This window comes from Oncorhynchus kisutch, linkage group LG4 (genome assembly GCF_002021735.2).
Source record: "Oncorhynchus kisutch isolate 150728-3 linkage group LG4, Okis_V2, whole genome shotgun sequence".
Taxonomy (NCBI): domain Eukaryota; kingdom Metazoa; phylum Chordata; class Actinopteri; order Salmoniformes; family Salmonidae; genus Oncorhynchus; species Oncorhynchus kisutch.
This window is the reverse complement of record NC_034177.2, coordinates 12628813-12650584: the sequence shown is the minus strand read 5'-3', so window position 1 is coordinate 12650584 and position 21772 is coordinate 12628813. Positions and strand designations below refer to the sequence as shown.

Genomic DNA, 21772 nt, shown 5'->3' with positions numbered 1-21772 from the left:
AAGATGAATGAATAATTTTCCTCAAAAATGAACACAATTAACTCAACAGGAGAGGCCAGGAAGGGTAAAATAGGCTCTTAATACTTGGAAATTGAATCAGTTACACATCAGATCAGTCTCACAGAGTAAGGTTTAAACTGGTTTTGTGTAAATTAAAATTAAGTCAGTAATTCCCAGTATGAGTCCATACTTGTCATTCTGCACATCCCTGGACACTTGTTTTTCAAGTTGTCTGGCTGGGACACATTCCACACATATTTGTCATAAAAATGCAAAACACTGGAGACAGGTCTAGTGTTGTTACCATAGAGAATGATAGAGGCCTCTAGTGGCCAAAAGGCCATATTAGCATGGGCAGCACCATTTAGAGCTTCCACCATTTTAATGTAGTCAACTGGGCTGGACTTCCAACTTCATTGGTTGATCCCTCCTGGTGACCCTGTTGGAGTCATGTCCAATCAGGTCATCATGAGGGATCACCCAATTGTGAAGAAGAAAATGTACTACTTCAAAATGGAGATAGCCTCAATGCCCATGCTGTCACAGACTCTATAATTGCACAGATACAAAGATGAGTCATCTATCTATCTCTATGGTTGTGACCTTCCATCCATTACACAGTGTCTCAAACACCTCGAAGCCGCAAACATTTCCAATGTTGATGATGTCAAGAACTATACATGCGTAATAAAACAGAGCTAGAATAGTTATTACTAAACATTACTACAATTACAATAAAGCTCAGAAGACTGGAGTGCTGCATCATGTCACAGCACTATAGGAAGCAGAACAGTCCTTTTTCATAAAACATAGACTATTGTCTGAAAATGTCACTTTATGAACAAACTTTGTAATGCTTGGGATGGATAACACTTTAGTTCTTCAAATCCACTCAATCCATTCCTTTAGTTTGAGTGTTTGGTTGTATTGAAGCTGTGGGTCTCTTGAAGGCCACAGGGAATGCTGAAATGATGTAAACTCCATTTTCCAAGTGGTTTAGTTACAGATCTTCTCTGTCATTGCCCTCTGAGGGTAGAAAAGAGAGAGTAAAGTTGGGGGATTAACATGATATTGACAAATAATTGCATTATATGCCTACCTTGCTGCAAAAACAAGACATAGGAATGGTTATTACAAAGCTTTCTCCATTGAACAGGGCTACGATTAAAGGGCCATCTGGGAAAACCAAAACAAATAGGTCACTCGTCCCTGTTTTAGTAAGACATATTCTTCAAGAATAACTGTCTATCATTAAGTCCAAAAATGGATGTACCAATCCCAGATCGCCCTGTTCATTTGAGGTGACAGACAGAACTACATGCCTATGCTGATATGCTATATGATGCTAAAATAATTTCCTAACAGATAGGCTAAAGCCATAATCTGAGGAGAACTCATTCGGCTGTTTCCACTCACAAAACAGATGACTTATAGTCAACCAAAAGCAGAAAAACTAAATGCTCAATCCATCACACTGTCTTATGTTAACAAGGTTGATTTCCCCTCATTTTGCAGTGTTGACATAATGTCTCATTGTTATTTATAAGTAGAATCTGTACTTCATAATGATGATAACAGAAGACGTTCATTGTATACCTCAGAGCTCCTACCTTCAACGGTTCAGATGTAATGAATCGCTGCACTAAAGAAAACAACTTGAAAGTGACATCATTCTTACGTATGGCTGACTAGACTGCAATTTCACTTATAATGGTTATATAAACCAAACCAGACTTTTAATTTTTTTTTACAAAGACTAACACTTTTCTTTTATGATTCAAATTTGGGAAACAAGTAGTGCATCACTAATTTCAATGACTGTGGCAAAGGGAACAATTAAAGACAAGCATCTCTTGTATAATTATCTTATACTAAACTGTGATTTAGTCATTATGTTCTATGCCCAGAGAGTGATTGTGTATAATCGCCCAGGTTTGAGCAGACACGCTTGTAGTGTAAAATAACGGTGACAATCCACTGCTTCTGTTTTATGACAGTAAAGCTCCTTCTTCATTGAACTACAGCAAAATTAGACCATCTAAGTCTGAAGGACTGCACTACAGTATGTGAAGGATATTCCCTCATAAATGAATATCCAGACACCCCCTGCACTACACTGCATTCGGAAACTATTCAGACACCTTCCCTTTTTCCACATTTGGTTATGTTACAGTCTCATTCTAAAATGGATTAAATCTTTTTTTCTCATCAATCTATACACATAGCCCCATAATGACAAAGTGAAAACAGGTTTTTAGAAATGTCTCCTGACCCCTCCTGTCTCAGCCTCCAGTTTTTATGCTGCAGTAGTTTATGTGTCGGGGGCTAGGGTCAGTTTGCTGGTCATTTATGAACATTTGAACATGTTGGCCATGTTCTGTTATAATCTCCACCCGGCACAGCCAGAAGAGGACTGGCCACCCCTCATAGCCTGGTTCCTCTCTAGGTTTCTTCCTAGGTTTTGGCCTTTCTAGGGAGTTTTTCCTAGCCACTATGCTTCTACATCTGCATTGCTTGCTGTTTGGGGTTTTAGGCTGGGTTTCTGTACAGCTGATGCACGAAGGGCTATATAAATACATTTGATTTGATAAGTATTCGGACCATATGCTATAAGACACCAAATTGAGCTCAGGTGCATCCTGTTTCCAATGATAATCCTTGAGATGTTTCTGTAACTTGATTGGAGTCCTATGCAACGTAACAAAATGTGGAAAAAGGGGTCTGAATACTGTCCGAATGCCCTGTATATATGTACTGTACATATATTAATAAAAACCTCTCATCCAAGTGTAACAGAGTTAATATCGTGCCGTAAGCTCACCCCTAAGGTTGCAAAATTCAGGTAACTTTCACAAAATTTGATGGTTTTCCAGAAATCCTGGATGGAGGAATCTTCCAACCAGGATTTGAGAAATAAACTGGGAATTTGGGGAAAGTTACAGAAATGTGCAACCCTACTCACCACCACACCTCCTCTCTCACCAGGGGTTCCAGTTCTGAGTGCTCGATGAGGCTGAACTCAGAGATGAAGTAGTAGTAGTGTTTGTAACAGGTATTGATGTGAGCCTCGGCGCCCATGCTACAGATGCTGTCAAAGTGGTGGATGTAGACATGCACAAAGACCCGGAAAAGACGGCTCAGAATCTTCTTACACACCTGCTGGAAGTTCTTAGGGAAAGGAACACCTACAACAAGAAGGATAAAACAGTCAATGAGGAGGAACACTGTACAGTTAGTTACCTTATAATTAAGTATTGCGTCTTTGCAACCACATTAAATGCCTTTTAGAGACCATCCCTGGAAGCATTAATGAAAATCAGTTTGTAATTTTCAGAATATCATTATATTCCATAATTATGTTCCATTATTTTTTTGATAATTGCTTTAAAAAAAAACTAGCATTAAAACACAAATCACATGAGTTTCCATTGAAGATCATTTAAACCCACACGCTGGACATCAGTTTCCATTACATCAGGTATTCCCAAACTGGGGTACGCGCAATGCCGTCAGGGGTACGTCAAACAAAAATGGCATTCACACTTTTTTTTTTTTAAACAATAGTAATTCTTCACATTTTCAAATCCTGTATGTAGGAATCTTCCAACCAGGATTTGAGGGGAAAAAATGGGAATGTTATGGAAATGTGCAACCCTTCGGGGCTATACATTTGGGTGAGTTTTTTCCCCTCGCCTGAGTAACCTCATTTCATCTAGTGTTCAGCAAAAATAACTACACAATATCAAATACAGGTAGCCTAGTCAAATTAACATCCAATCACATTAACCATCACTCTCTTGCGGGAATTCCACTAACGTTCCGTATGTAACCAAATGTAGCTGCTGCTCATTCAGTTTGCTCGAAAATGGATTTAAAAAAGTAAGGCCCATAGAGATACATACAGTACCAGCTCTACTGGTAGTACTGCTACTACCAGCAGTACTACACCTGCACCTGTCAACGACACAAGTGTTTCTGTTTCCATGAGCACATCCAATGCTAGCATCAGTAACTACATTTGTTGTTAGCCCAGCTAGTATGGACACTGACAGTTGTGAATCTGATGTAGCGGAAGAGCTACTGCCCCCTTACCCGGGAAAGCACCGAACAAGAAACAGGGACGTTGGACCATCGAAGAGGCGCAAATATGATGAGAACTACATTGATTTGGGGTTCACATATATTGGGAGTAGTGCCTTTCCTCAGCCACAGTGGATTATATGCGCAAAAGTACTCTCTCACAACTCGATGAAACCTCACTCTTCCGCAGACATTTAGAAGCAAAACATGCCCATTTGAAAAATAAGTCACAGGAGTTTTTTGAGCGAGAATTAAGATGACTTTCGAGTAGTAAGACATGTATAAAAGCAACAGATGCCATTAATAAGAAGGGTCTAGAAGTGTCTTATATGGTGAGCTACCAAGTGGCTAGGACAGGCAAGCCTCATTCTATTGTGGAGGACTTATTTCTTCCTGTTGCTGCAGATATGGCTGGGACAATGCTGGGGGAAAAGGACAAAAAAACTATAGAGACAATGACTTCATCAAACAACACTGTTTCACGACGCATCAGTGACATGGCAGGAGATGTTTTGAAACAATTACTGCTTCGCATACAAGCCAGTGAATTACATGTGTTACAGCTGGATGAGTCAACAGACGTGGCGGGCCTGGCACAGCTCCTGGTATATGTCGTTACGTTTATGGGGGGGTCAATTAAGGAAGACATCCTCTTCTGCAAACCACTGGAAACCAGGACAACAGGAGAGGATATTTTTAAAGTACTGGACAGCTTTGTGACATCAAATGGACTTTGGTGGTCAAGATGTGTTGGTATCTGTACTGATGGTGCAAAAGCCATGACAGGGAGACATAGTGGCGTGGTAACGCGCATACAAGCATTTGCTCCCGATGCCACTTGGGTAAACTGCAGCATCCTCCTAGAGGCTCTTGCTGGCAGGGGAATGCCTGACAGCTTGAAAGTCGTTTTGGACACAACAGTGAAAATGGTTAACTTTGTTAAAGCAAGGCCCCTGAACTCTCGTGTATTTTCTGCACTATGCAATGATATGGGCTGCGGCCATGTAACGCTTTTACAATATACAGAAGTGTGCTGGTTATCAAGGGGCAAAGTATTGACACGTTTTTTTTTTAAATTGAGAGACGAGCTTAAAGTTCTTCACTGACCATCATTTTCACTTGGGTAAATTCACTGGCTTGTGTGAAAAACTTGTCATCGTGCAAGCGGTCAGACGTCTGGCCTATCTGAGTGATGTTTTTCTCGCATGAATGATCTGAATCTAGGATTACAGGGACACTCACAACTATCTTCAATGTGCGGGACACAATTGAGGATATGATTAAGAAGTTGGAGCTCTTGTCTGTCTGCCTTAACAAGGACAACACACAGCTCTTTCCATCATTGTATGATTTTTTGTGTGCAAATGAACGAGGTTAAGGACAATGTCAAATGTGATATAGCAATGCACCTGAGTGAGTTGGGTGCGCAGTTACACAGGTACTTTCCCGAAATGGATAACACAAACAACTGGATTTGTTATCCCTTTCATGCCCTACTTCCAGTCCACTTACTGATATCTGAACAAGAGAGCCTCATCGAAATAGCAACAAGCGGTTCTGTGAAAATTGAATTTAATCAGAAGCCACTGACAGATTTCTGGATTGGGCTGCGCTCAGAGTATCCTGTCTTGATTTAATGATTTAAGACTGAGACTCTCCCCAATACAACCCAACACTGCAGAGTTATGTGCATCCTTTCAAGCACACCTTTCTCATTAACCTGTGGTGAGTTATTCACAATTCCCGATGAACAATAAGATTTTATATGTAAGATGGTTAAATAAAGAACAAAATTATTATTATAATATTATTATTTGTGCCCTGGTTCTATAAGAGTCACTTCTCACAAGCTGGGTTGTGACAAAAACTCACACTCACTCTTATGTTCAATAAATGTATCGTATCATATAGTGTGTGTGTGGCAGGCTGACTCTGGTGCTAGAGGGGGTATGCAGCAGGAGGTTGAATGTTTGAAGGGGAACCACTGCATTAGATAATCTCCCTCCCTAAACAGAGGTTGATGACAACCCTTTAACAATGAACAATAGGCTCAGAGTACCTCATTCAATTTCTTCTAAATGCCACCCTCATTGTATAATTAACCTATCCTTGAACCTTTCTAGATACATTAAAGGTATTGTCAGAGAAGGTGGGGTATGATGCAACATCACAGAAGCATTCACTATCATCCACTTAGATCAACATCAAAGAGCTTTCGTTTTAATTACTGCTGTAAAATGTTCTGTACATTGACTTTCTATAGGACCATTGCAGCCAAGAATGTCTCCTGAACATCAATATACCTTTGCACCCTGAAGCACCCTTATATAGCTAGTAGCTTCCATGGTCACACACCCCATAGATTCAACTCTAACTTCAAAGACAGTCCCCCTACAGAGGAGTCCCTCAGGGTTTAGTATGAGGTCCTCACACACCTACTCTTGTGGGGAAGATGTCCTCATTGTTGATGTTGGTCTCAATCCAGTCCATCAGTAGGTTCATGTATTTCAAGGCAGGTAGCTTGGTGGGCTTCTTGTAGTCGTCTCCGTCCTGCCACCTGTACTCGTAGCGCAGGCCCCCGGACATGATGGGGCAGGTGCGCTCGGTGCAGAACTCGCTGACCGTGCCGTAGATTAGGTTGATGCGGTTGAAGAAGTCCACCACATGCACAGCGATCCAGTCATTGATGTTCTCTCCTTCAGGAAGCTGGACCACTTTCCTCAGGTCCAGGCCGGACTTCAGAGAGGCCTGGGCCTTCTTGTATAGTTCAAAGCGCTGGGTCCCAGGCTCGAAGCGCTTCCGAGGCCTGAACGTTTTGTCTTTGCTGAAGACTTGTCCGAGACAGAGCGCCATTGTCTTAATGGTGGACTAATGGACAGTGTGTGTGTTGGGTGCGGGGGGGTTCCTGAGAGGTAATTGGACACGTTTCACGAACATAAGTTTGTTCAGGTTAAGGTGTTCTCTGAGGAGTTCTGAGGGCAGTGACCTCTACATTGGAGGCGGTTGGGAATGCAGGGACATTTCTCTGAAAAATAGAGAAAACAACAAGAAAGGTCATGAGAAGTTAGAATGGCTTCTACCCCCATGATATCATACCTGCAAACAAAGTACCACAATACTATCATGCCTGCAAATTAGGCAACATGATAGAAATCAGCAAACTAAATCAGCAAAGTATAAACAGTATTGTCAGCTTGTTTACAAAGGAAATAGCTTGAAGGACTTGATAAGCAAAGCTGTGATTGTTGTGATTGTGAAACTGCTCTGAATATAAAATATGACCCCAAATATGAGGACAAACCAACAGTGGAGTGAGTGAACAAGAATCCATTTGTGGCATTCATTTCTGGTGGCTGCTATGTCAAATGAGTTGTAGGTTACAATACTGACAACCATCTGGCCCTTGAAATAGGTCATTGTATGTATGCATGTATTTGAAGTCGGAAGTTTACATACACTTACGCTTCATCATCAAAACTTGTTTTTCAACCACTCCACAAATTTCTTGATAACAAACTACAGTTTTGACAAGTCGATTAGGACATCTATTTTGTGCAAGTTATTTTTTCAACAATTGTTTACAGACAGATTATTTCACTTATAATTCACTGTATCACAATTCCAGTGGGTCATTAGTGTACATACACTAAAACACAGCAACTCTGCCTTTCTGAATTATCGAAGGAGTTCAGTGCAGGGCAGTAGTAGCCCACTGAGTATCTAGCTACTTGGCTCCATGGTTTAGAAGGTTTACTTTTCTTTACTGAGTTAGTTTCCATGACAGAGTTTCATGTGGAGAGCTCTGAAAAGTCAAGCCATATTTACAGCTCTCAAGAAGTCATACAGATATTGTTTTAAAAGGCATACTGAATATAAAACAAACAGTGTGATGTTCTAGAATAGTTTTGAATCTGCTGTTGCTCCTTTCAACCATTCTAAATGACAATGTCTGGTGGTGATGTGACTATATCCGCATTTATGTCCCACGTCCCGTTTCACACAGCAACTCTCAACACTTCCTGGGTTTGTTATGGTGCAGCTTGTGTGGTTAAACTGAGCACCAGTTTCTGTTCTTACAATATATACACAGAGTGTACAAAACATTAGGAACATACAAGTAGACTGCCCAGGTGAATCCAGGTGAACGGTATAATGCCTTATTGATGTCACCTGTTAAATACACTTCAATCAGTGTAGATGTAGGGGAGGATGGGTTAAAGAAGGATTTTTAAGCCTTGAGAAAATTGAAACATGGATTGTGTATGTGCACCATTCAGAGGGTGAATGGGAAAGACAAAAGATTTAAGTGCCTTTGAACAGGGTATGGTAATAGGTGCCAGGTGCACCGGTTTCAGTGTGTCAAGAACTGTAACGCTGCTGGGTTTTTCCACACTCAACAGTTTCCCATGTGCATCAAGAATAATCCACCATCCAAAGGACATCCAGCCAACTTGACACAAATGTGGGAACTGGGAAGCATTTGCGTCAACATGGGCCAGCATCCCTGTGGATCACTTTTGACACCTTGTAGTCCATGCCCCGGCTAATTGAGGGTGTTCTGAGGGCAAAGGGGGATGCAGCTCAATATTATGAAGGTGTTCCTAATGTTTTGTACACTCAGTGTAAGACAATCATATTTGTGTGCTCTGAGCCTGAACTGTACAGAGTAATCCAGAATGAGACAAAGTAGAAATGTTGATTTCCACCTGGTTTAGTGTAATTTTACTGTAGTTTTGCTCTCAGACTGTAGCAGAAACTTCAGCTCTCACTACTCAGAACAGTAGGCCTAAAGTATGACTGTCATTCTCCTTCTGGACAGCTTCCTCCACATCTGTATGGTGTTTGTTACACAGTATGTGTGGTGTGAACAGGATCATCCTCTTTCTCAGTACTTCATTTCTATTATCTCTAGTGGATCAGGTATTGGGTATTCACTTGGAGAATGACCATATGACAGAAGGAGCTGGTCCACAACTGGATAGGTAACTGATTTGATGATGGCCACTTCACTCCCTTAGTTTTGGTATCTAAGTCTAAATCCATAGCAGTTCCACAAATGTGAATACCAGTCATGGGCAGTAAACCTCAGAGTCATTTAATAACAGTGACAGTGCACAGATAAGAAATGTCTATATAGGCCAAGTGATAGGGGATATGTGTCCTTTCTTTTTGATTATGACCTCACTGCTTCTCAGTGTCTTCATGCCTCTCCAGTTACAGACTGGTGCATGTCTGATCATGTATGTGGGACGGTGGACCAGGTCCGCTATGCACCCTGATTACTTTACTGATTTTCCATGGAATTTCCTTCTGACACTGGAGAATAACAATAGATCTTTCAAGGTCTTTCAAAAAGACAGTATGTGGGAGAGAGAAAACAGTAGCTAATGCACAGGAACAAATTCAGTACATCTAGTCATATGGAACAAAGAGAAAGAGCATTAGATAAAAAGGGAAGTTTCCCCACAGTACCTGGCCGGGGTCCGTGTGGATGGCTTGGAATGATGTGGGGAGTCTTTGGAAGGCCAAGGAGAGTTCCTTGGTCAGCCCCCTTTACTTTAATTCCCCCTGGACAACGATCCAGGCAGATCTGTCCCTCTCCGGATCCTATGGAGACTCTCTCCTTCCCAGCCACCAACAGACCTTGAGGCTCCAACTTCACTCAGTTACACAGCAGCGCAGACAAAAAAAAGCTGAAAAAAGTGGTTTGGCTTCTCTTCCTGTGAGTGATGTCACATCCTGACTTTGTCTGCTAGGCCCCTGCAGTATCTGTGTATGTGTGTGTGTGTGTGTGTGTGTATGTGTGAATGGAAGACCTACAAATCAACAGAGGAGGTTCCTGTACTATAGGGGCGGGAAGAAGCCACCCTGGCCCTCTCTTCCACTCCTCTCAAACCGCTCAGCTCTGCTTCCAGGACAAGATTCATCCCAATAAACATCAACCTGCTATAATTTCTATTCCATTGTCAAGATGTAACCAAATCCATAAATTTTGACTTGCAGAAATGTATTGTCTGGTGCAACATACACAATCAAGCGTCACAAATCTACAACAACAAAAAATAGACTCGAGCCACTGAGACCTGGACCGTTCTCCATGCTCCTGTAACGAGTGTTAATATTGCCTTGTGTATTTCACCTAAATCCTTTCATATCCATGGATTGTGAGTGTATCGATTGCTCTGTGGTATATTGCTCTGGCCTGCAGTACCTTCAAGTCAGACGCAGGAGTTCCCTCTCAGTATGTTTTGGTTCTACTGAGGAGAGGTATGTGTAAATGCATATGTTATAAATGCTTAGAAGTAGTAAATCGTCATATAATTGTGATATAATGTATTCCAATAGTGTTGTGTTGCTAGCCAACCGTTTCTGATGAAATATTCTGCTGAAAGAGTTTACGAAGTGGTGCAATTTTAGGCTAGCTAGTTAACTTACATGCTAGCAGGCTGTCTGTAATGTAACTTCCCTCGTGCAGGTACTTGCTTGCATTACTTTCCTCACGTTAGGTGTGCAGTATTGAGAAGCTCACCATCCAGTGCATTGCATGTATTCCATCCAATCCAGATAAATAAAAGACAACTACTGTCCAGACTAGACCTGTTCGTTACAAATACAGCAGAATCAAACTGAACGCAGAAAAGTAGCCAAACCGGCTGCACTCCCATCCGGCAGGCTGGACCGGTGAATCAAGGCTCAGACCAACAGACTCCTAAACAGCTTCTATCCCCTGGCCATAAGACTGTTAATTGGCTAACAACTACAGCTCTCCCAGAGACTATCCATACGGACTATATGCCCATCCACAGGTCTCTACGGGGTATGGTAGTAGGTGCCAGGCGCACGGTTTGTGTCAAGAACTGTCACACACATATTTCCGTGTGTATGAAGAATGTTCCACCACCCAAAGCCAACTTGACACAACTGTGTACATTTATATTCATGCACGATCGGATACGAAAATAAATAAGTGTATATATATATATGTATTTATTTATTTTCTTCATTTGTGTGTATTGTCAGGTATTTCCGCATTGTTGGAGATAGAAACAAGCATTTCGCTGCACTTGCGATAACATCCGCGGAATGTGTACAGCCTATTGAATACAAATACTAAATCAAATAGTGTAGAACATTGTAAATCAAAGTGTATTGTTCTAAATCATGAGTTCTGTATCTCACAGCTGCATTGAAGAGATGTTTAGGGAATTACAGGTGAAAGGCCCCCTGCAGTGATCCACAACATCCACAGGATGTCATCAGCTACATATCTTGCTTCCAAGGGCTCAGAAATGAGAGAAGTCCCTCTATGGACGGTGTCAACTGTCAAAAGATGTCAATCGCGTAATTGCAGCCATTATTACACAGCTTTCAGACGGGAGCCAGTACTGTAGGCCTAAAGCGGTGTAATAAATGGTACATTGGGTGGCCTATAGGTGATGGGTTAGTTTAGGAGATCATTAAAACAGGTTTTTGAGTGTATGTTTAAAAAATCTATGTATATATTTTTTTCTCAGTTTGGGCAGACTATCAATGTCCTGATCAGTTTCAGCGTGCACATTGGTACGGGTCTAAACTGGTTCGACTGAAAAAAAGACTCCACCTTTTCCTTTAACCGCCCACCCTTTCCTGTTTCATCAAAACGTTAAAAAAGGAGTGCGGTACAATCGTTTGCGATGGGTGCGTTCAGTTTGATTAAACGTTCGCTACATTTGCCTAACGGCTTCTGCTGAACGGAACGTTCTTCAGAGTTCTTGAACAGACTGAGATACGTTTGGTGGGTGTGGCGGAGTGTGGCTTGAACAAATGAGTGACATTTATAGCGAAGCGGCCATGCTGACAGGGTTCCCCATCCCATTTTTAAAATTTTGTTTCCGTTTAATTGAACATTGCATTACCTTTTTTCGTACTGAACTCAGCCCTGAAGGACGACACACCACACCACTTGTTTTAACGGTTCTCTCTTCTAACTTCTCACGTTCTCCACCACTTTGTTCCAGGTGGGTAAAACTTTTATTTCACTAATTATAGCATACTTGCTGTTCTGTATAAAATTCATTTGGGAATTCAACTTATTTTTCTAGTTTAACTATTGTAAAACAGGTAACCTATTTGGCTGAAGGCAATCTACATCACTGTAGTCGCCTATTATATTACCATGTATATGATTAGTCATGGTAGGGGATTTGAAAACCACTTAACTTGATCAACTTTGACAGTGAAGTTACACATTTTATTTTGTAACTGCGTCATGTGGCTATGCAGACCCTATTTCCTACAACTTGGACAGTTTTGTTGTCAACATTATTGCGCACCCTATTGGCCATAAAGTGTTTGAATCGACGTAATTTATGGACGTATTGTGACGTGGAAATACATTGGATTTGAAGAAAGTCATCAACGTAAACGGTTGATTTGAATGTAAAATTTCAGCCACAGGTTTACGTCATCATGGTAACCAAATTTCAACAGAGATAAACCTTGTATAATATATGTTGAGTTTTACCCTTAAAACAATGTCAGACCTTTGACTCTATATCCACTTATCAGATGGAAAAAAGATATAAGCAGGGCAGCACTTCCTACTGGAAAATGTCTTTAACTACAGCGACCCTTTGGTCTCCCAGCCAGGGTTTTAACCAAGCCCAGCCCTACTTAGCTATGCCATTTGTCACTGCCTATGAATAACAATGGCTAAAGTGAGAATGAATGACTGATTTCTGAGATATCTCCACTTAAAACCTAAATAGGTTCACTGCTGCTATTGAAGTCATTCCAAAGGTTGGGTTTAACAGTGCAAATTAAATGTGACAATACTATTGGGCATTTGCAAATTCAACAACCGCTATCGTTTCAATTCAACCCAGAGTAAAACAAAAAATAGACAATACAATAGGCCTAGGGTTTCAAGCTCATTTAAAAAATAGTGATATTGAATTGTGTTTGGTTATCAACTCAACCAAGTGTGGAGAATCTGCAGTCTGAACTGAACACATTGCTTCTGTAAGTGCCAGGGCAAACCAACTTGCCCTTGAGCTTCCGTTGCAAAGCATTCCACTTTCCCATGAAGGCTCCTCTCACTTTCCATTGCTCTCTTTTTGTCAAAGGATACTATCACTGTCACAATACACACTGATGCCAGCTATCAGCTTATCAACATTAATGATTATTCTGTGTATTCAACTCTTCCATGGTAGTGTGGATAAATGATTTGTTCCATTGTTAATGGTTACGTCCATGTATGTTGATTACGGAGGATTGTTATCTCTCTCACATCACAAGGCTATTTCTTTGACATGTAAATGTTTCGGGCCATTGGGGCAACGGTTTGAAACTATAGCCAAATATTTTAATGGCGTGTGAGAAACTGCTTCAAGGTGACTGGCCCTGTTTGTTTTCTGATGCTAATGTAAATATTAGGATCTTAATGGAGCGGTGTCACTGTTTACACACAGTATGCATCATGTTTCTATCGTCCGATGAGTGTCAACGGCTGCTGCCTAAAGGGATAAGCTTGTCTCGAGGCGAATTGTGCAAAGCAATTGCATCAGATGTGTAAGAACATTTTCTGCCGGATCCCCGGACACCGATTAAGCCCCAAAATAAAATCTAGGCTTTTTAGTTCAGGACTGAGGTTAATCTCTGTCTGTGAAACCTACAGTATACCTACAGTCTACAGTCTTTGGGTCATCATTGTTGTGATACAGCCTGGAATTGAACCAGGCTCTATAGTGACGCCTCTAGCGCTGAGATGCAGTGCCTTAGACCGCTGCTCCCTTAGACTACTGCACCACTCAGGAGCAGCGGTCTAATACAGAGAGGACAATGGCTTAACTTGTTCCTCTTAAGAGTTGGCCAATTGCTCTACTCTCCCATCAGATTAAGGCATTTGCTTGTGTCCTTAAGAGGAGCCTCGTGATAGCTCAAATGAAATCACTTACTTTGCCTCCGCACATTGAGTTGATAGAAGGCACTGAAGAATACTTTTTTTTCCCGTAAGACTTTTGCGAACCAACTTTCTCTTTCACGTACGCTATACTATGTGGAATGTTTAGTCACCTCAGACGGCCAAGAAATCTGCACCTGGATCGAACATCAACATAATTTCCTCGAGCAAGTCATTCTAGGTTTACCATAAGCGTTCAATGGATTTATTAATTGATGTGATATGTGGTGCTTATTAGTGTGATGAAGTTATTTTCACAAGAGGCAATGCATTCCTCACAGACATTATGGATGCTGTCATTCCATACATTGCGTAACCTACATAGTCTTGTATAATCCTACGCTGTCTGTGAGACCTGCTCTACACTAAAAGCTCAGTTGCACCAGTAGGATTGTCAAACGTTTGCCTGCCAATAGCACTTAGCGCCTCTGAACAGTGTCGACAGTCAACCTTTTGTGTTCACACAGCAAAGACCTTGGAAGCAGTCAGCCACTCAGCCTTGTTAAAATACTCCAAACCAGAAGGTGGCAGTAGCGTTGTTTGGCATTGCATGTCCGTGTGTGTTGCATATGGTCTTGATTCCAAGCTAGCTGCGCTAATGTTGCTATTTTGTAGAAAGCCCTTGTTGATACTATTTTTATTTATTTTTATTTCACATTGAATTCACAATAGTTGACACCTCAACCAAATGTAAATCAAAATGTTGATGTTGAACTGACATCTGTGCCCAGAGTGTAGTTCCTTTTTTCAAGTGCGGAGATAAGTTTTAAAAAAAATATGAAAAAACGTTCTATTTATCAGAAGGGAAGTGGTGACCTTGTGTGACCACCCATACAGAACTTAAAAGAGGAAGGTGTTTTTGAAGTGTGTGTCAACCCTACACACAGTCCCACTTTGATACCAAAAGGTATAATCATGACATTTGTAAGGAATGATTGACATGTTTTAGTGTTGTGATGAGGGAGAAATACCTGCAAATATTTATCCTGACCAGTGACTCAAACCCTCTACCCCTCCTCCCTGTTCCCACCTTTAGAGGGTAGTAAACATCTTCGAGGCAGGTTTCATATGCATCTGATTGTTTGGAACAGTTATAATTCTGTAATGAGCACTTTTTCAAATGTCATCTGAGGATAACATTACCTGCTTATGTTGAAACCAGTTCTGATAAGATATACTTCAGTAATAATTGTGGAAGGGTGTTTTTGGAATGACGCTGTTGGAGTAATAATCAGTACTACCTCTTGGTTATTATCTTAAGGCAAATGCCAGGAATAGCCTAGTTTGAGGTAGGTGACCAAACTGACAGAGCTGTCACCAGGGGCTGTACTCCTACACAACCTTGGAAAACTACTGAATGACACTTCTCTCTGTAGAGCAAGTGTGCCATCCCGCTGGCTTGCTGAATGATTGTCTGTCCCCCCCAGTAGTCAAATATGTGATGTTTTCACAAAGGTTTTAGTATGACAAAGATTCATTCAATAGATGGAGTAGTTAGATAAGGTAATGCAATGTTGAGTAAACATTTTGGTGGTTTACACAAGTAGTGAAGGAGAGATGGAAATGTACTTTTTAAAAGTGAATATTTTATTTCAAGGTATGTTATTTTTAGTGCGGAGGTATGCTATAGGGTTAAAGAAGGGTTGCTTATTTTTGTTTATGTACACAAATGTGCTTTTAAAAAGAGGTCAAAAGCGTTAAGGCAAGCTTCTGATCCATTGCACAATCATAAAATAACAGAATATAACATTCATTTCAATGAGTGGTGACATTCAAATCAAATGTATTTATATAGCCCTTCGTACATCAGCTGATATCTCAAAGTGCTGTACAGAAACCCAGCCTAAAACCCCAAACAGCAAGCAATGCAGGTGTAGAAGCACGGTGGCTAGGAAAAACTCCCTAGAAAGGCCAAAACCTAGGAAGAAACATAGAGAGGAACCAGGCTATGTGGGGTGGCCAGTCCTCTTCTGGCTGTGCCGGGTGGAGATTATAACAGAACATGGCCAAGATGTTCAAATGTTCATAAATGACCAGCATGTTCGAATAATAAGAAGGCAGAACAGTTGAAACTGGAGCAGCAGCACGGCCAGGTGGACTGGGGACAGCAAGGAGTCATCATGTCAGGTAATCCTGGGGCATGGTCCTAGGGCTCATGTCCTCCGAGAGAGAGAAAGAAAGAGAGAAGGAGAGAATTAGAGAACGCACACTTAGATTCACACAGGACACCGAATAGGACAGGAGAAGTACTCCAGATATAACAAACTGACCCTAGCCCCCCGACACATAAACTACTGCAGCATAAATACTGGAGGCTGAGACAGGAGGGGTCAGGAGACACTGTGGACCCATCCGAGGACACCCCCGGACAGGGCCAAACAGGAAGGATATAACCCCACCCACTTTGCCAAAGCACAGCCCCCACATCACTAGAGGGATATCTTCATTGAACTTGTTCCACTTTTCTAAACAACCTCGTGTATGGAACGAGTTCATACAGAACCATGCTGGGGGTGTTATTTAACCACATCCTGGATTCAACTTCCCTTTCCTCTCAAATAAAATGGCTGGTGCTGAAGTTAAGTTAAAATAAGCTGGTGACTCACAGTGGAGACACTGTGCTGGGACATGATAGGTTGTCCCTGCCTGGAAACACCAATTTTTGGTATCAACATAGTAAGTAGATCATTCTGTCACTGTTATTAGTCAATACATGTAATTTACATAACTAGAGGGGAGTTAACAGTATACTGGTATTTGTGATTTACAATATCCGTTACTAGGAGTTGAAAGACTAGAATGTTAAACCGTCATGGTGAAGCCCCTCCCCCTCCACCATAGAAATTAAACAAATATGCCTAAGTCAAACAAAATAAATGCCATATATATATATATATATATACACTGCTCAAACAGTAAAGGGAACACTAAAATAACACATCCTAGATCTGAATGAATGAAATATTCTTATTAAATACTTTTTTCTTTACATAGTTGAATGTGCTGACAACAAAATCACACAAATTATCAATGGAAATCAAATGTATCAACCCATGGAGGTCTGGATTTGGAGTCCCACTCAAAATTCAAGTGGAAAACCACACTACAGGCTGATCCAACTTTGATGTAATGTCCTTAAAACAAGTCAAAATGAGGCTCAGTAGTGTGTGTGGCCTCCACGTGCCTGTATGACCTCCCTACAACGCCTGGTCATGCTCCTGATGAGGTGGCGGATGGTCTCCTGAGGGATCTCCTGCCAGACCTGGACTAAAGCATCCGCCATCTCCTGGACAGTCTGTGGTGCAACGTGGCGTTGGTGGATGGAGCGAGACATGATGTCCCAGATGTGCTCAATTGGATTCAGGTCTGGGGAACGGGCTGGCCAGTCCATAGCATCAATGCCTTCCTCTTGCAGGAACTGCTGACACACTCCAGCCACATGAGGTCTAGCATTGTCTTGCATTAGGAGGAACCCAGGGCCAACCGCACCAGCATATGGTCTCACAAGGGGTCTGAGGATCTCATCTCGGTACCTAATGGCAGTCAGGCTACCTCTGGCGAGCACATGGAGGGCTGTGCGGCCCCCCCAAAGAAATGCCACCCCACACCATGACTGACCCACCGCCAAACCGGTCATGCTTGAGGATGTTGCAGGTAGCAGAACGTTCTCCACGGCGTCTCCAGACTGTCACGTCTGTCACATGTGCTCAGTGTGAACCTGCTTTCATCTGTGAAGAGCACAGGGCGCCAGTAGCGAATTTGTCAATCTTGGTGTTCTCTGGCAAATGCCAAATGTCCTGCACGGTGTTGGGCTGTAAGCACAACCCCCACCTGTGGACGTCGGGCACTCATACCACCCTCATGGAGTCTGTTTCTGACCGTTTGAGCAGACACATGCACATTTGTGGCCTGCTGGAGGTAATTTTGCAGGGCTCTGGCAGTGCTCCTCCTGCTCCTCCTTGCACAAAGGCAGAGGTAGCAGTCCTGCTGCTGGGTTGTTGCCCTCTTACGGCCTCCTCCACGTCTCCTGATGTACTGGCCTGTCTCCTGGTAGCGCCTCCATGCTCTGGACACTACGCTGACAGACACAGCAAACCTTCTTGCCACAGCTCGCATTGATGTACCATCCTGGATGAGCTGCACTACCTGAGCCACTTGTGTGGGTTGTAGACTCCGTCTCATGCTACCACTAGAGTGAAAGCACCGCCAGCATTCAAGTGACCAAAACATCAGCCAGGAAGCATAGGAACTGAGAAGTGGTCTGTGATCCCCACCTGCAGAACCACTCCTTTATTGGGGATGTCTAAAATTTCCACCTGTTGTCTATTCCATTTGCACAACAGCATGTGAAATTTTTTGTCAATCAGTGTTGCTTCCTAAGTGGACAGTTTGATATCACAGAAGTGTGATTGACTTGGATTTGCATTGTGTTGATTAAGTGTTCTCTTTATTTTTTTGAGCAGTGTATATACAGTGGGGCAAAAAAAGTATTTAGTCAGCCACCAATTGTGCAAGTTCTCCCACTTAGCTACACTTCAACCATGACAGACAAAATGAGAAGAAAAAATCCAGAAAATCACATTGTAGGATTTTTAATTAATTTATTTGCAAATTATGGTGGAAAATAAGTATTTGGTAATAAAGTTTCTCAATACTTTGTTATATACCCCTTGTTGGCAATGACAGAGGTCAAATGTTTTCTGTAAGTCTTCACAAGGTTTTCACACACTGTTGCTGGTATTTTGGCCCATTCCTCCATGCAGATCTCCTCTAGAGCAGTGATGTTTTGGGGCTGTTGCTGGGCAACACGGACTTTCAACTCCCTCCAAAGATTTTCTATGGGGTTGAGATCTGGAGACTGGCTAGGCCACTCCAGGACCTTGAAATGCTTCTTACGAAGCCACTCCTTCGTTGCCCGGGCGGTGTGTTTGGGATCATTGTCATGCTGAAAGACCCAGCCACGTTTCATCTTCAATGCCCTTGCTGATGGAAGGAGGTTTTCACTCAAAATCTCACGATACATGGCCCCATTCATTCTTTCCTTTACACGGATCAGTCCTCCTGGTCCCTTTGCAGAAAAACAGCCCCAAAGCATGATGTTTCCACCCCCATGCTTCACAGAAAGGTATGGTGTTCTTTGGATGCAACTCAGCATTCTTTGTCCTCCAAACATGACGAGTTCAGTTTTTACCAAAAACGTATATTTTGGTTTCATCTGACCATATGACATTCTCTCAATCTTCTTCTGGATCATCCAAATGCTCTCTAGCAAACTTCAGATGGGCCTGGACATGTACTGGCTTAAGCAGGGGGACACGTCTGGCACTGCAGGATTTGAGTCCCTGGAGGCGTAGTGTGTTACTGATGGTAGGCTTTGTTACTTTGGTCCCAGCTCTCTGCAGGTCATTCACTAGGTCCCCCCGTGTGGTTCTGGGATTTTTGCTCACCGTTCTTGTGATCATTTTGACCCCTCGGGGTGAGATCTTGCATGGAGCCCCAGATCGAGGGAGATTATCAGTGGTCTTGTCTGTCTTCCATTTCCTAATAATTGCTCCCACAGTTGATTTCTTCAAACCAAGCTGCTTACGTATTGCAGATTCAGTCTTATGAGCCTGGTGCAGGTCTACAATTTTGTTTCTGGTGTCCTTTGACAGCTCTTTGGTCTTGGCCATAGTGGAGTTTGGAGTGTGCCTGTTTGAGGTTGTGGACAGGTGTCTTTTATACTGATAACAAGTTCAAACAGGTGCCATTAATACAGCTAACGAGTGGAGGACCGAGGAGCCTCTTAAAGAAGAAGTTGCAGGTCTGTGAGAGCCAGAAATCTTGCTTGTTTGTAGGTGACCAAATGCTTATTTTCCACCATAATTTGCAAATAAATGCATTAAAAATCCTACAATGTGATTTTCTGGATTTTTTTTCTCATTTTGTCGGTCATAGTTGAAGCGTACCTATGATGAATATTACAGGCCTCTCTCACCTTTTTAAGTGGGGGAACTTGCACAATTGGTGACTGACTAAATACTTTTCTGCTCCACTGTACATACATACAGTTGAAGTCAGAAGTATACATACACCTTAGTCAAATACATTTAAACTCAGTTTTTCACAATTCCTGACATTTAATCCAAGTAAAAGTCCCTGTCTTAGGTGAGTTAGGATCCCCACTTTATTTTAAGAATGTGAAATGTCAGAATAATAGTAGAGAATTTCTTTCAGCTTTTATTTCTTTCATTACATTCCCAGTGGGTCAGACGTTTACAAACACTCATTTGGTAGCATTGCCTTTAAATTGTTTAACTTAGGTCAAAGGTTTCGAGTAGCCTTCCACAAGCTTCCCACAATAAGTGAATTTTGGCCCATTCCTCCTGACAGAGCTGGTGTAACTGAGTCAGGTTTGTAGGCCTCCTTGCTCGCACATGCTTTTTCAGTTCTGAACCCACATTTTCTATAGGATTGAGGTCAGGGCTTTGTGATGGCCACTCCAATACCTTGACTTTGTTGTCCTTAAGCCATTTTGCCACAACTTTGGAAGTTTGCTTGGGGTCATTGTCCATTTGGAAGACCCATTTGCGACCAAGCTTTAACTTCCTGACTGATGTCTTGAGATTTTGCTTCAATATACCCACATAATTTTCCACCCTCATGATGCCATCTATTTTGTGAAGTGCACCAGTCCCTCCTGCAGCCAAGCAACCCCACAACATGATGCTGCCACCCCGGTTATTCATGGTTGGGATGGTATTCTTCGGCTTGCAAGCCTCCCCTTTTTCCTCCAAACATAACGATAGTCATTTTGGCCAAACTGTTCTATTTTTGTTTCATCGGACCAGAGGACATTTCTCCAAAAAGTAGAATCTTTGTCCACATGTGGAGTTGCAAACCGTAGTCTAGCTTTTTTATTGTTGTTTTGGAGCAGTGGCTTCTTCCTTACAGAGCAGCCTTTCAGGTTATGTCGATACTGCCGAGACTCATTTTACTGTGGTTCTAGATACTTTTGTACCTGTTTCCTCCAGCATCTTCACAAGGTCCTTTGCTGTTGTTCTGGGATTGCGTTGCACTTTTTGCACCAAAGTACGTTCATCTCTAGGAGGCAGAATGTGTCTCCTTCCTGAGCGGTACAACTGCTGCGTGGTCCCATGGTGTTTATACTCGCATACTATTGTTTGTACAGATGAACGTGGTACATTCAGGCGTTTGGAAATTGCTCCCAAGGATGAACCAGACTTGTGGTGGTCCACAATTTGGCTGATTTCTTTTGATTTTTCCCATGATGTCAAACAAAGAGGCACTGAGTTTGAAGGTAGGCCTTGAAATACATCCACAGGTACACCTCCAGTTGACTCAGGCTAATTGACATCATTTATCAGAAGCTTCTAAATCCATGACATCATTTTCTGGAATTTTCCAAGCTGTTTAAAGGTAAAGTCAACTTAGTGTAATTAAACTTCTGACCCACTGTTATTGCGATACAGTGAAATAATCTGTCTGTAAACAATTGTTGGAAAAATGACTTGTGTCATGCACAAAGTAGATGTTCTAACCGACTTGCCAAAACTATAGGTTATTTCTTCAATCCCAAAAGAAAGATGGGTATCGTATTAATAATACCAGAATTTCAGACAGTACCTTTCTTCTCCGCTTGGAGTTGAGGCCTATAGTTTCATCAACATAACAGAAGTCGTGGAACATGGGACTTACTTTAACATTAGGCCATTAAGTGATCTTTAATTTGCCATCTGAGATTAAATG

The 21772-nt window shown here is 42.0% G+C and overlaps 2 protein-coding genes across 7 annotated transcripts in view; one reads left to right on the top strand and one right to left on the bottom strand.

Moving 5' to 3' along the window:
- Window positions 1-60: 60 nt before the first annotated feature.
- Window positions 61-11186, bottom strand: mob3c (MOB kinase activator 3C). Of its 4 annotated transcripts, XM_031822451.1 has the most exons (5): window positions 10516-11186; window positions 9553-9736; window positions 6516-7105; window positions 2983-3185; window positions 61-1026 (listed from the first exon to the last, which is right to left on the bottom strand). In XM_031822451.1, the coding sequence occupies exons 3-5, from the start codon at window positions 6931-6933 to the stop codon at window positions 997-999; spliced, it is 651 nt and encodes a 216-aa protein (XP_031678311.1). In that variant the 5' UTR covers window positions 6934-7105; window positions 9553-9736; window positions 10516-11186; the 3' UTR covers window positions 61-996. The 4 variants fall into 4 exon arrangements, 2 of the variants coding, with proteins under 2 accessions (XP_031678311.1, XP_020335800.1); XR_004209648.1 differs by having other exon boundaries at window positions 6520-7105; window positions 9553-11186; XR_004209649.1 differs by lacking the exon at window positions 10516-11186 and having other exon boundaries at window positions 2963-3185; window positions 6520-7105; window positions 9553-10229.
- Window positions 10262-21772, top strand: part of elovl1b (ELOVL fatty acid elongase 1b) — a 35139-nt gene continuing 23628 nt past the window's right edge. For 2 of the 3 annotated variants that reach the window (XM_020480206.2, XM_031822448.1), the window contains exon 1: window positions 11883-12077. The gene's annotated coding sequence lies outside the window, so the exon portion shown is untranslated. Of the gene's footprint in view, window positions 10348-11882; window positions 12078-21772 lie in introns of those variants that run through there. The other variant, XM_031822450.1, reaches the window with a different exon arrangement.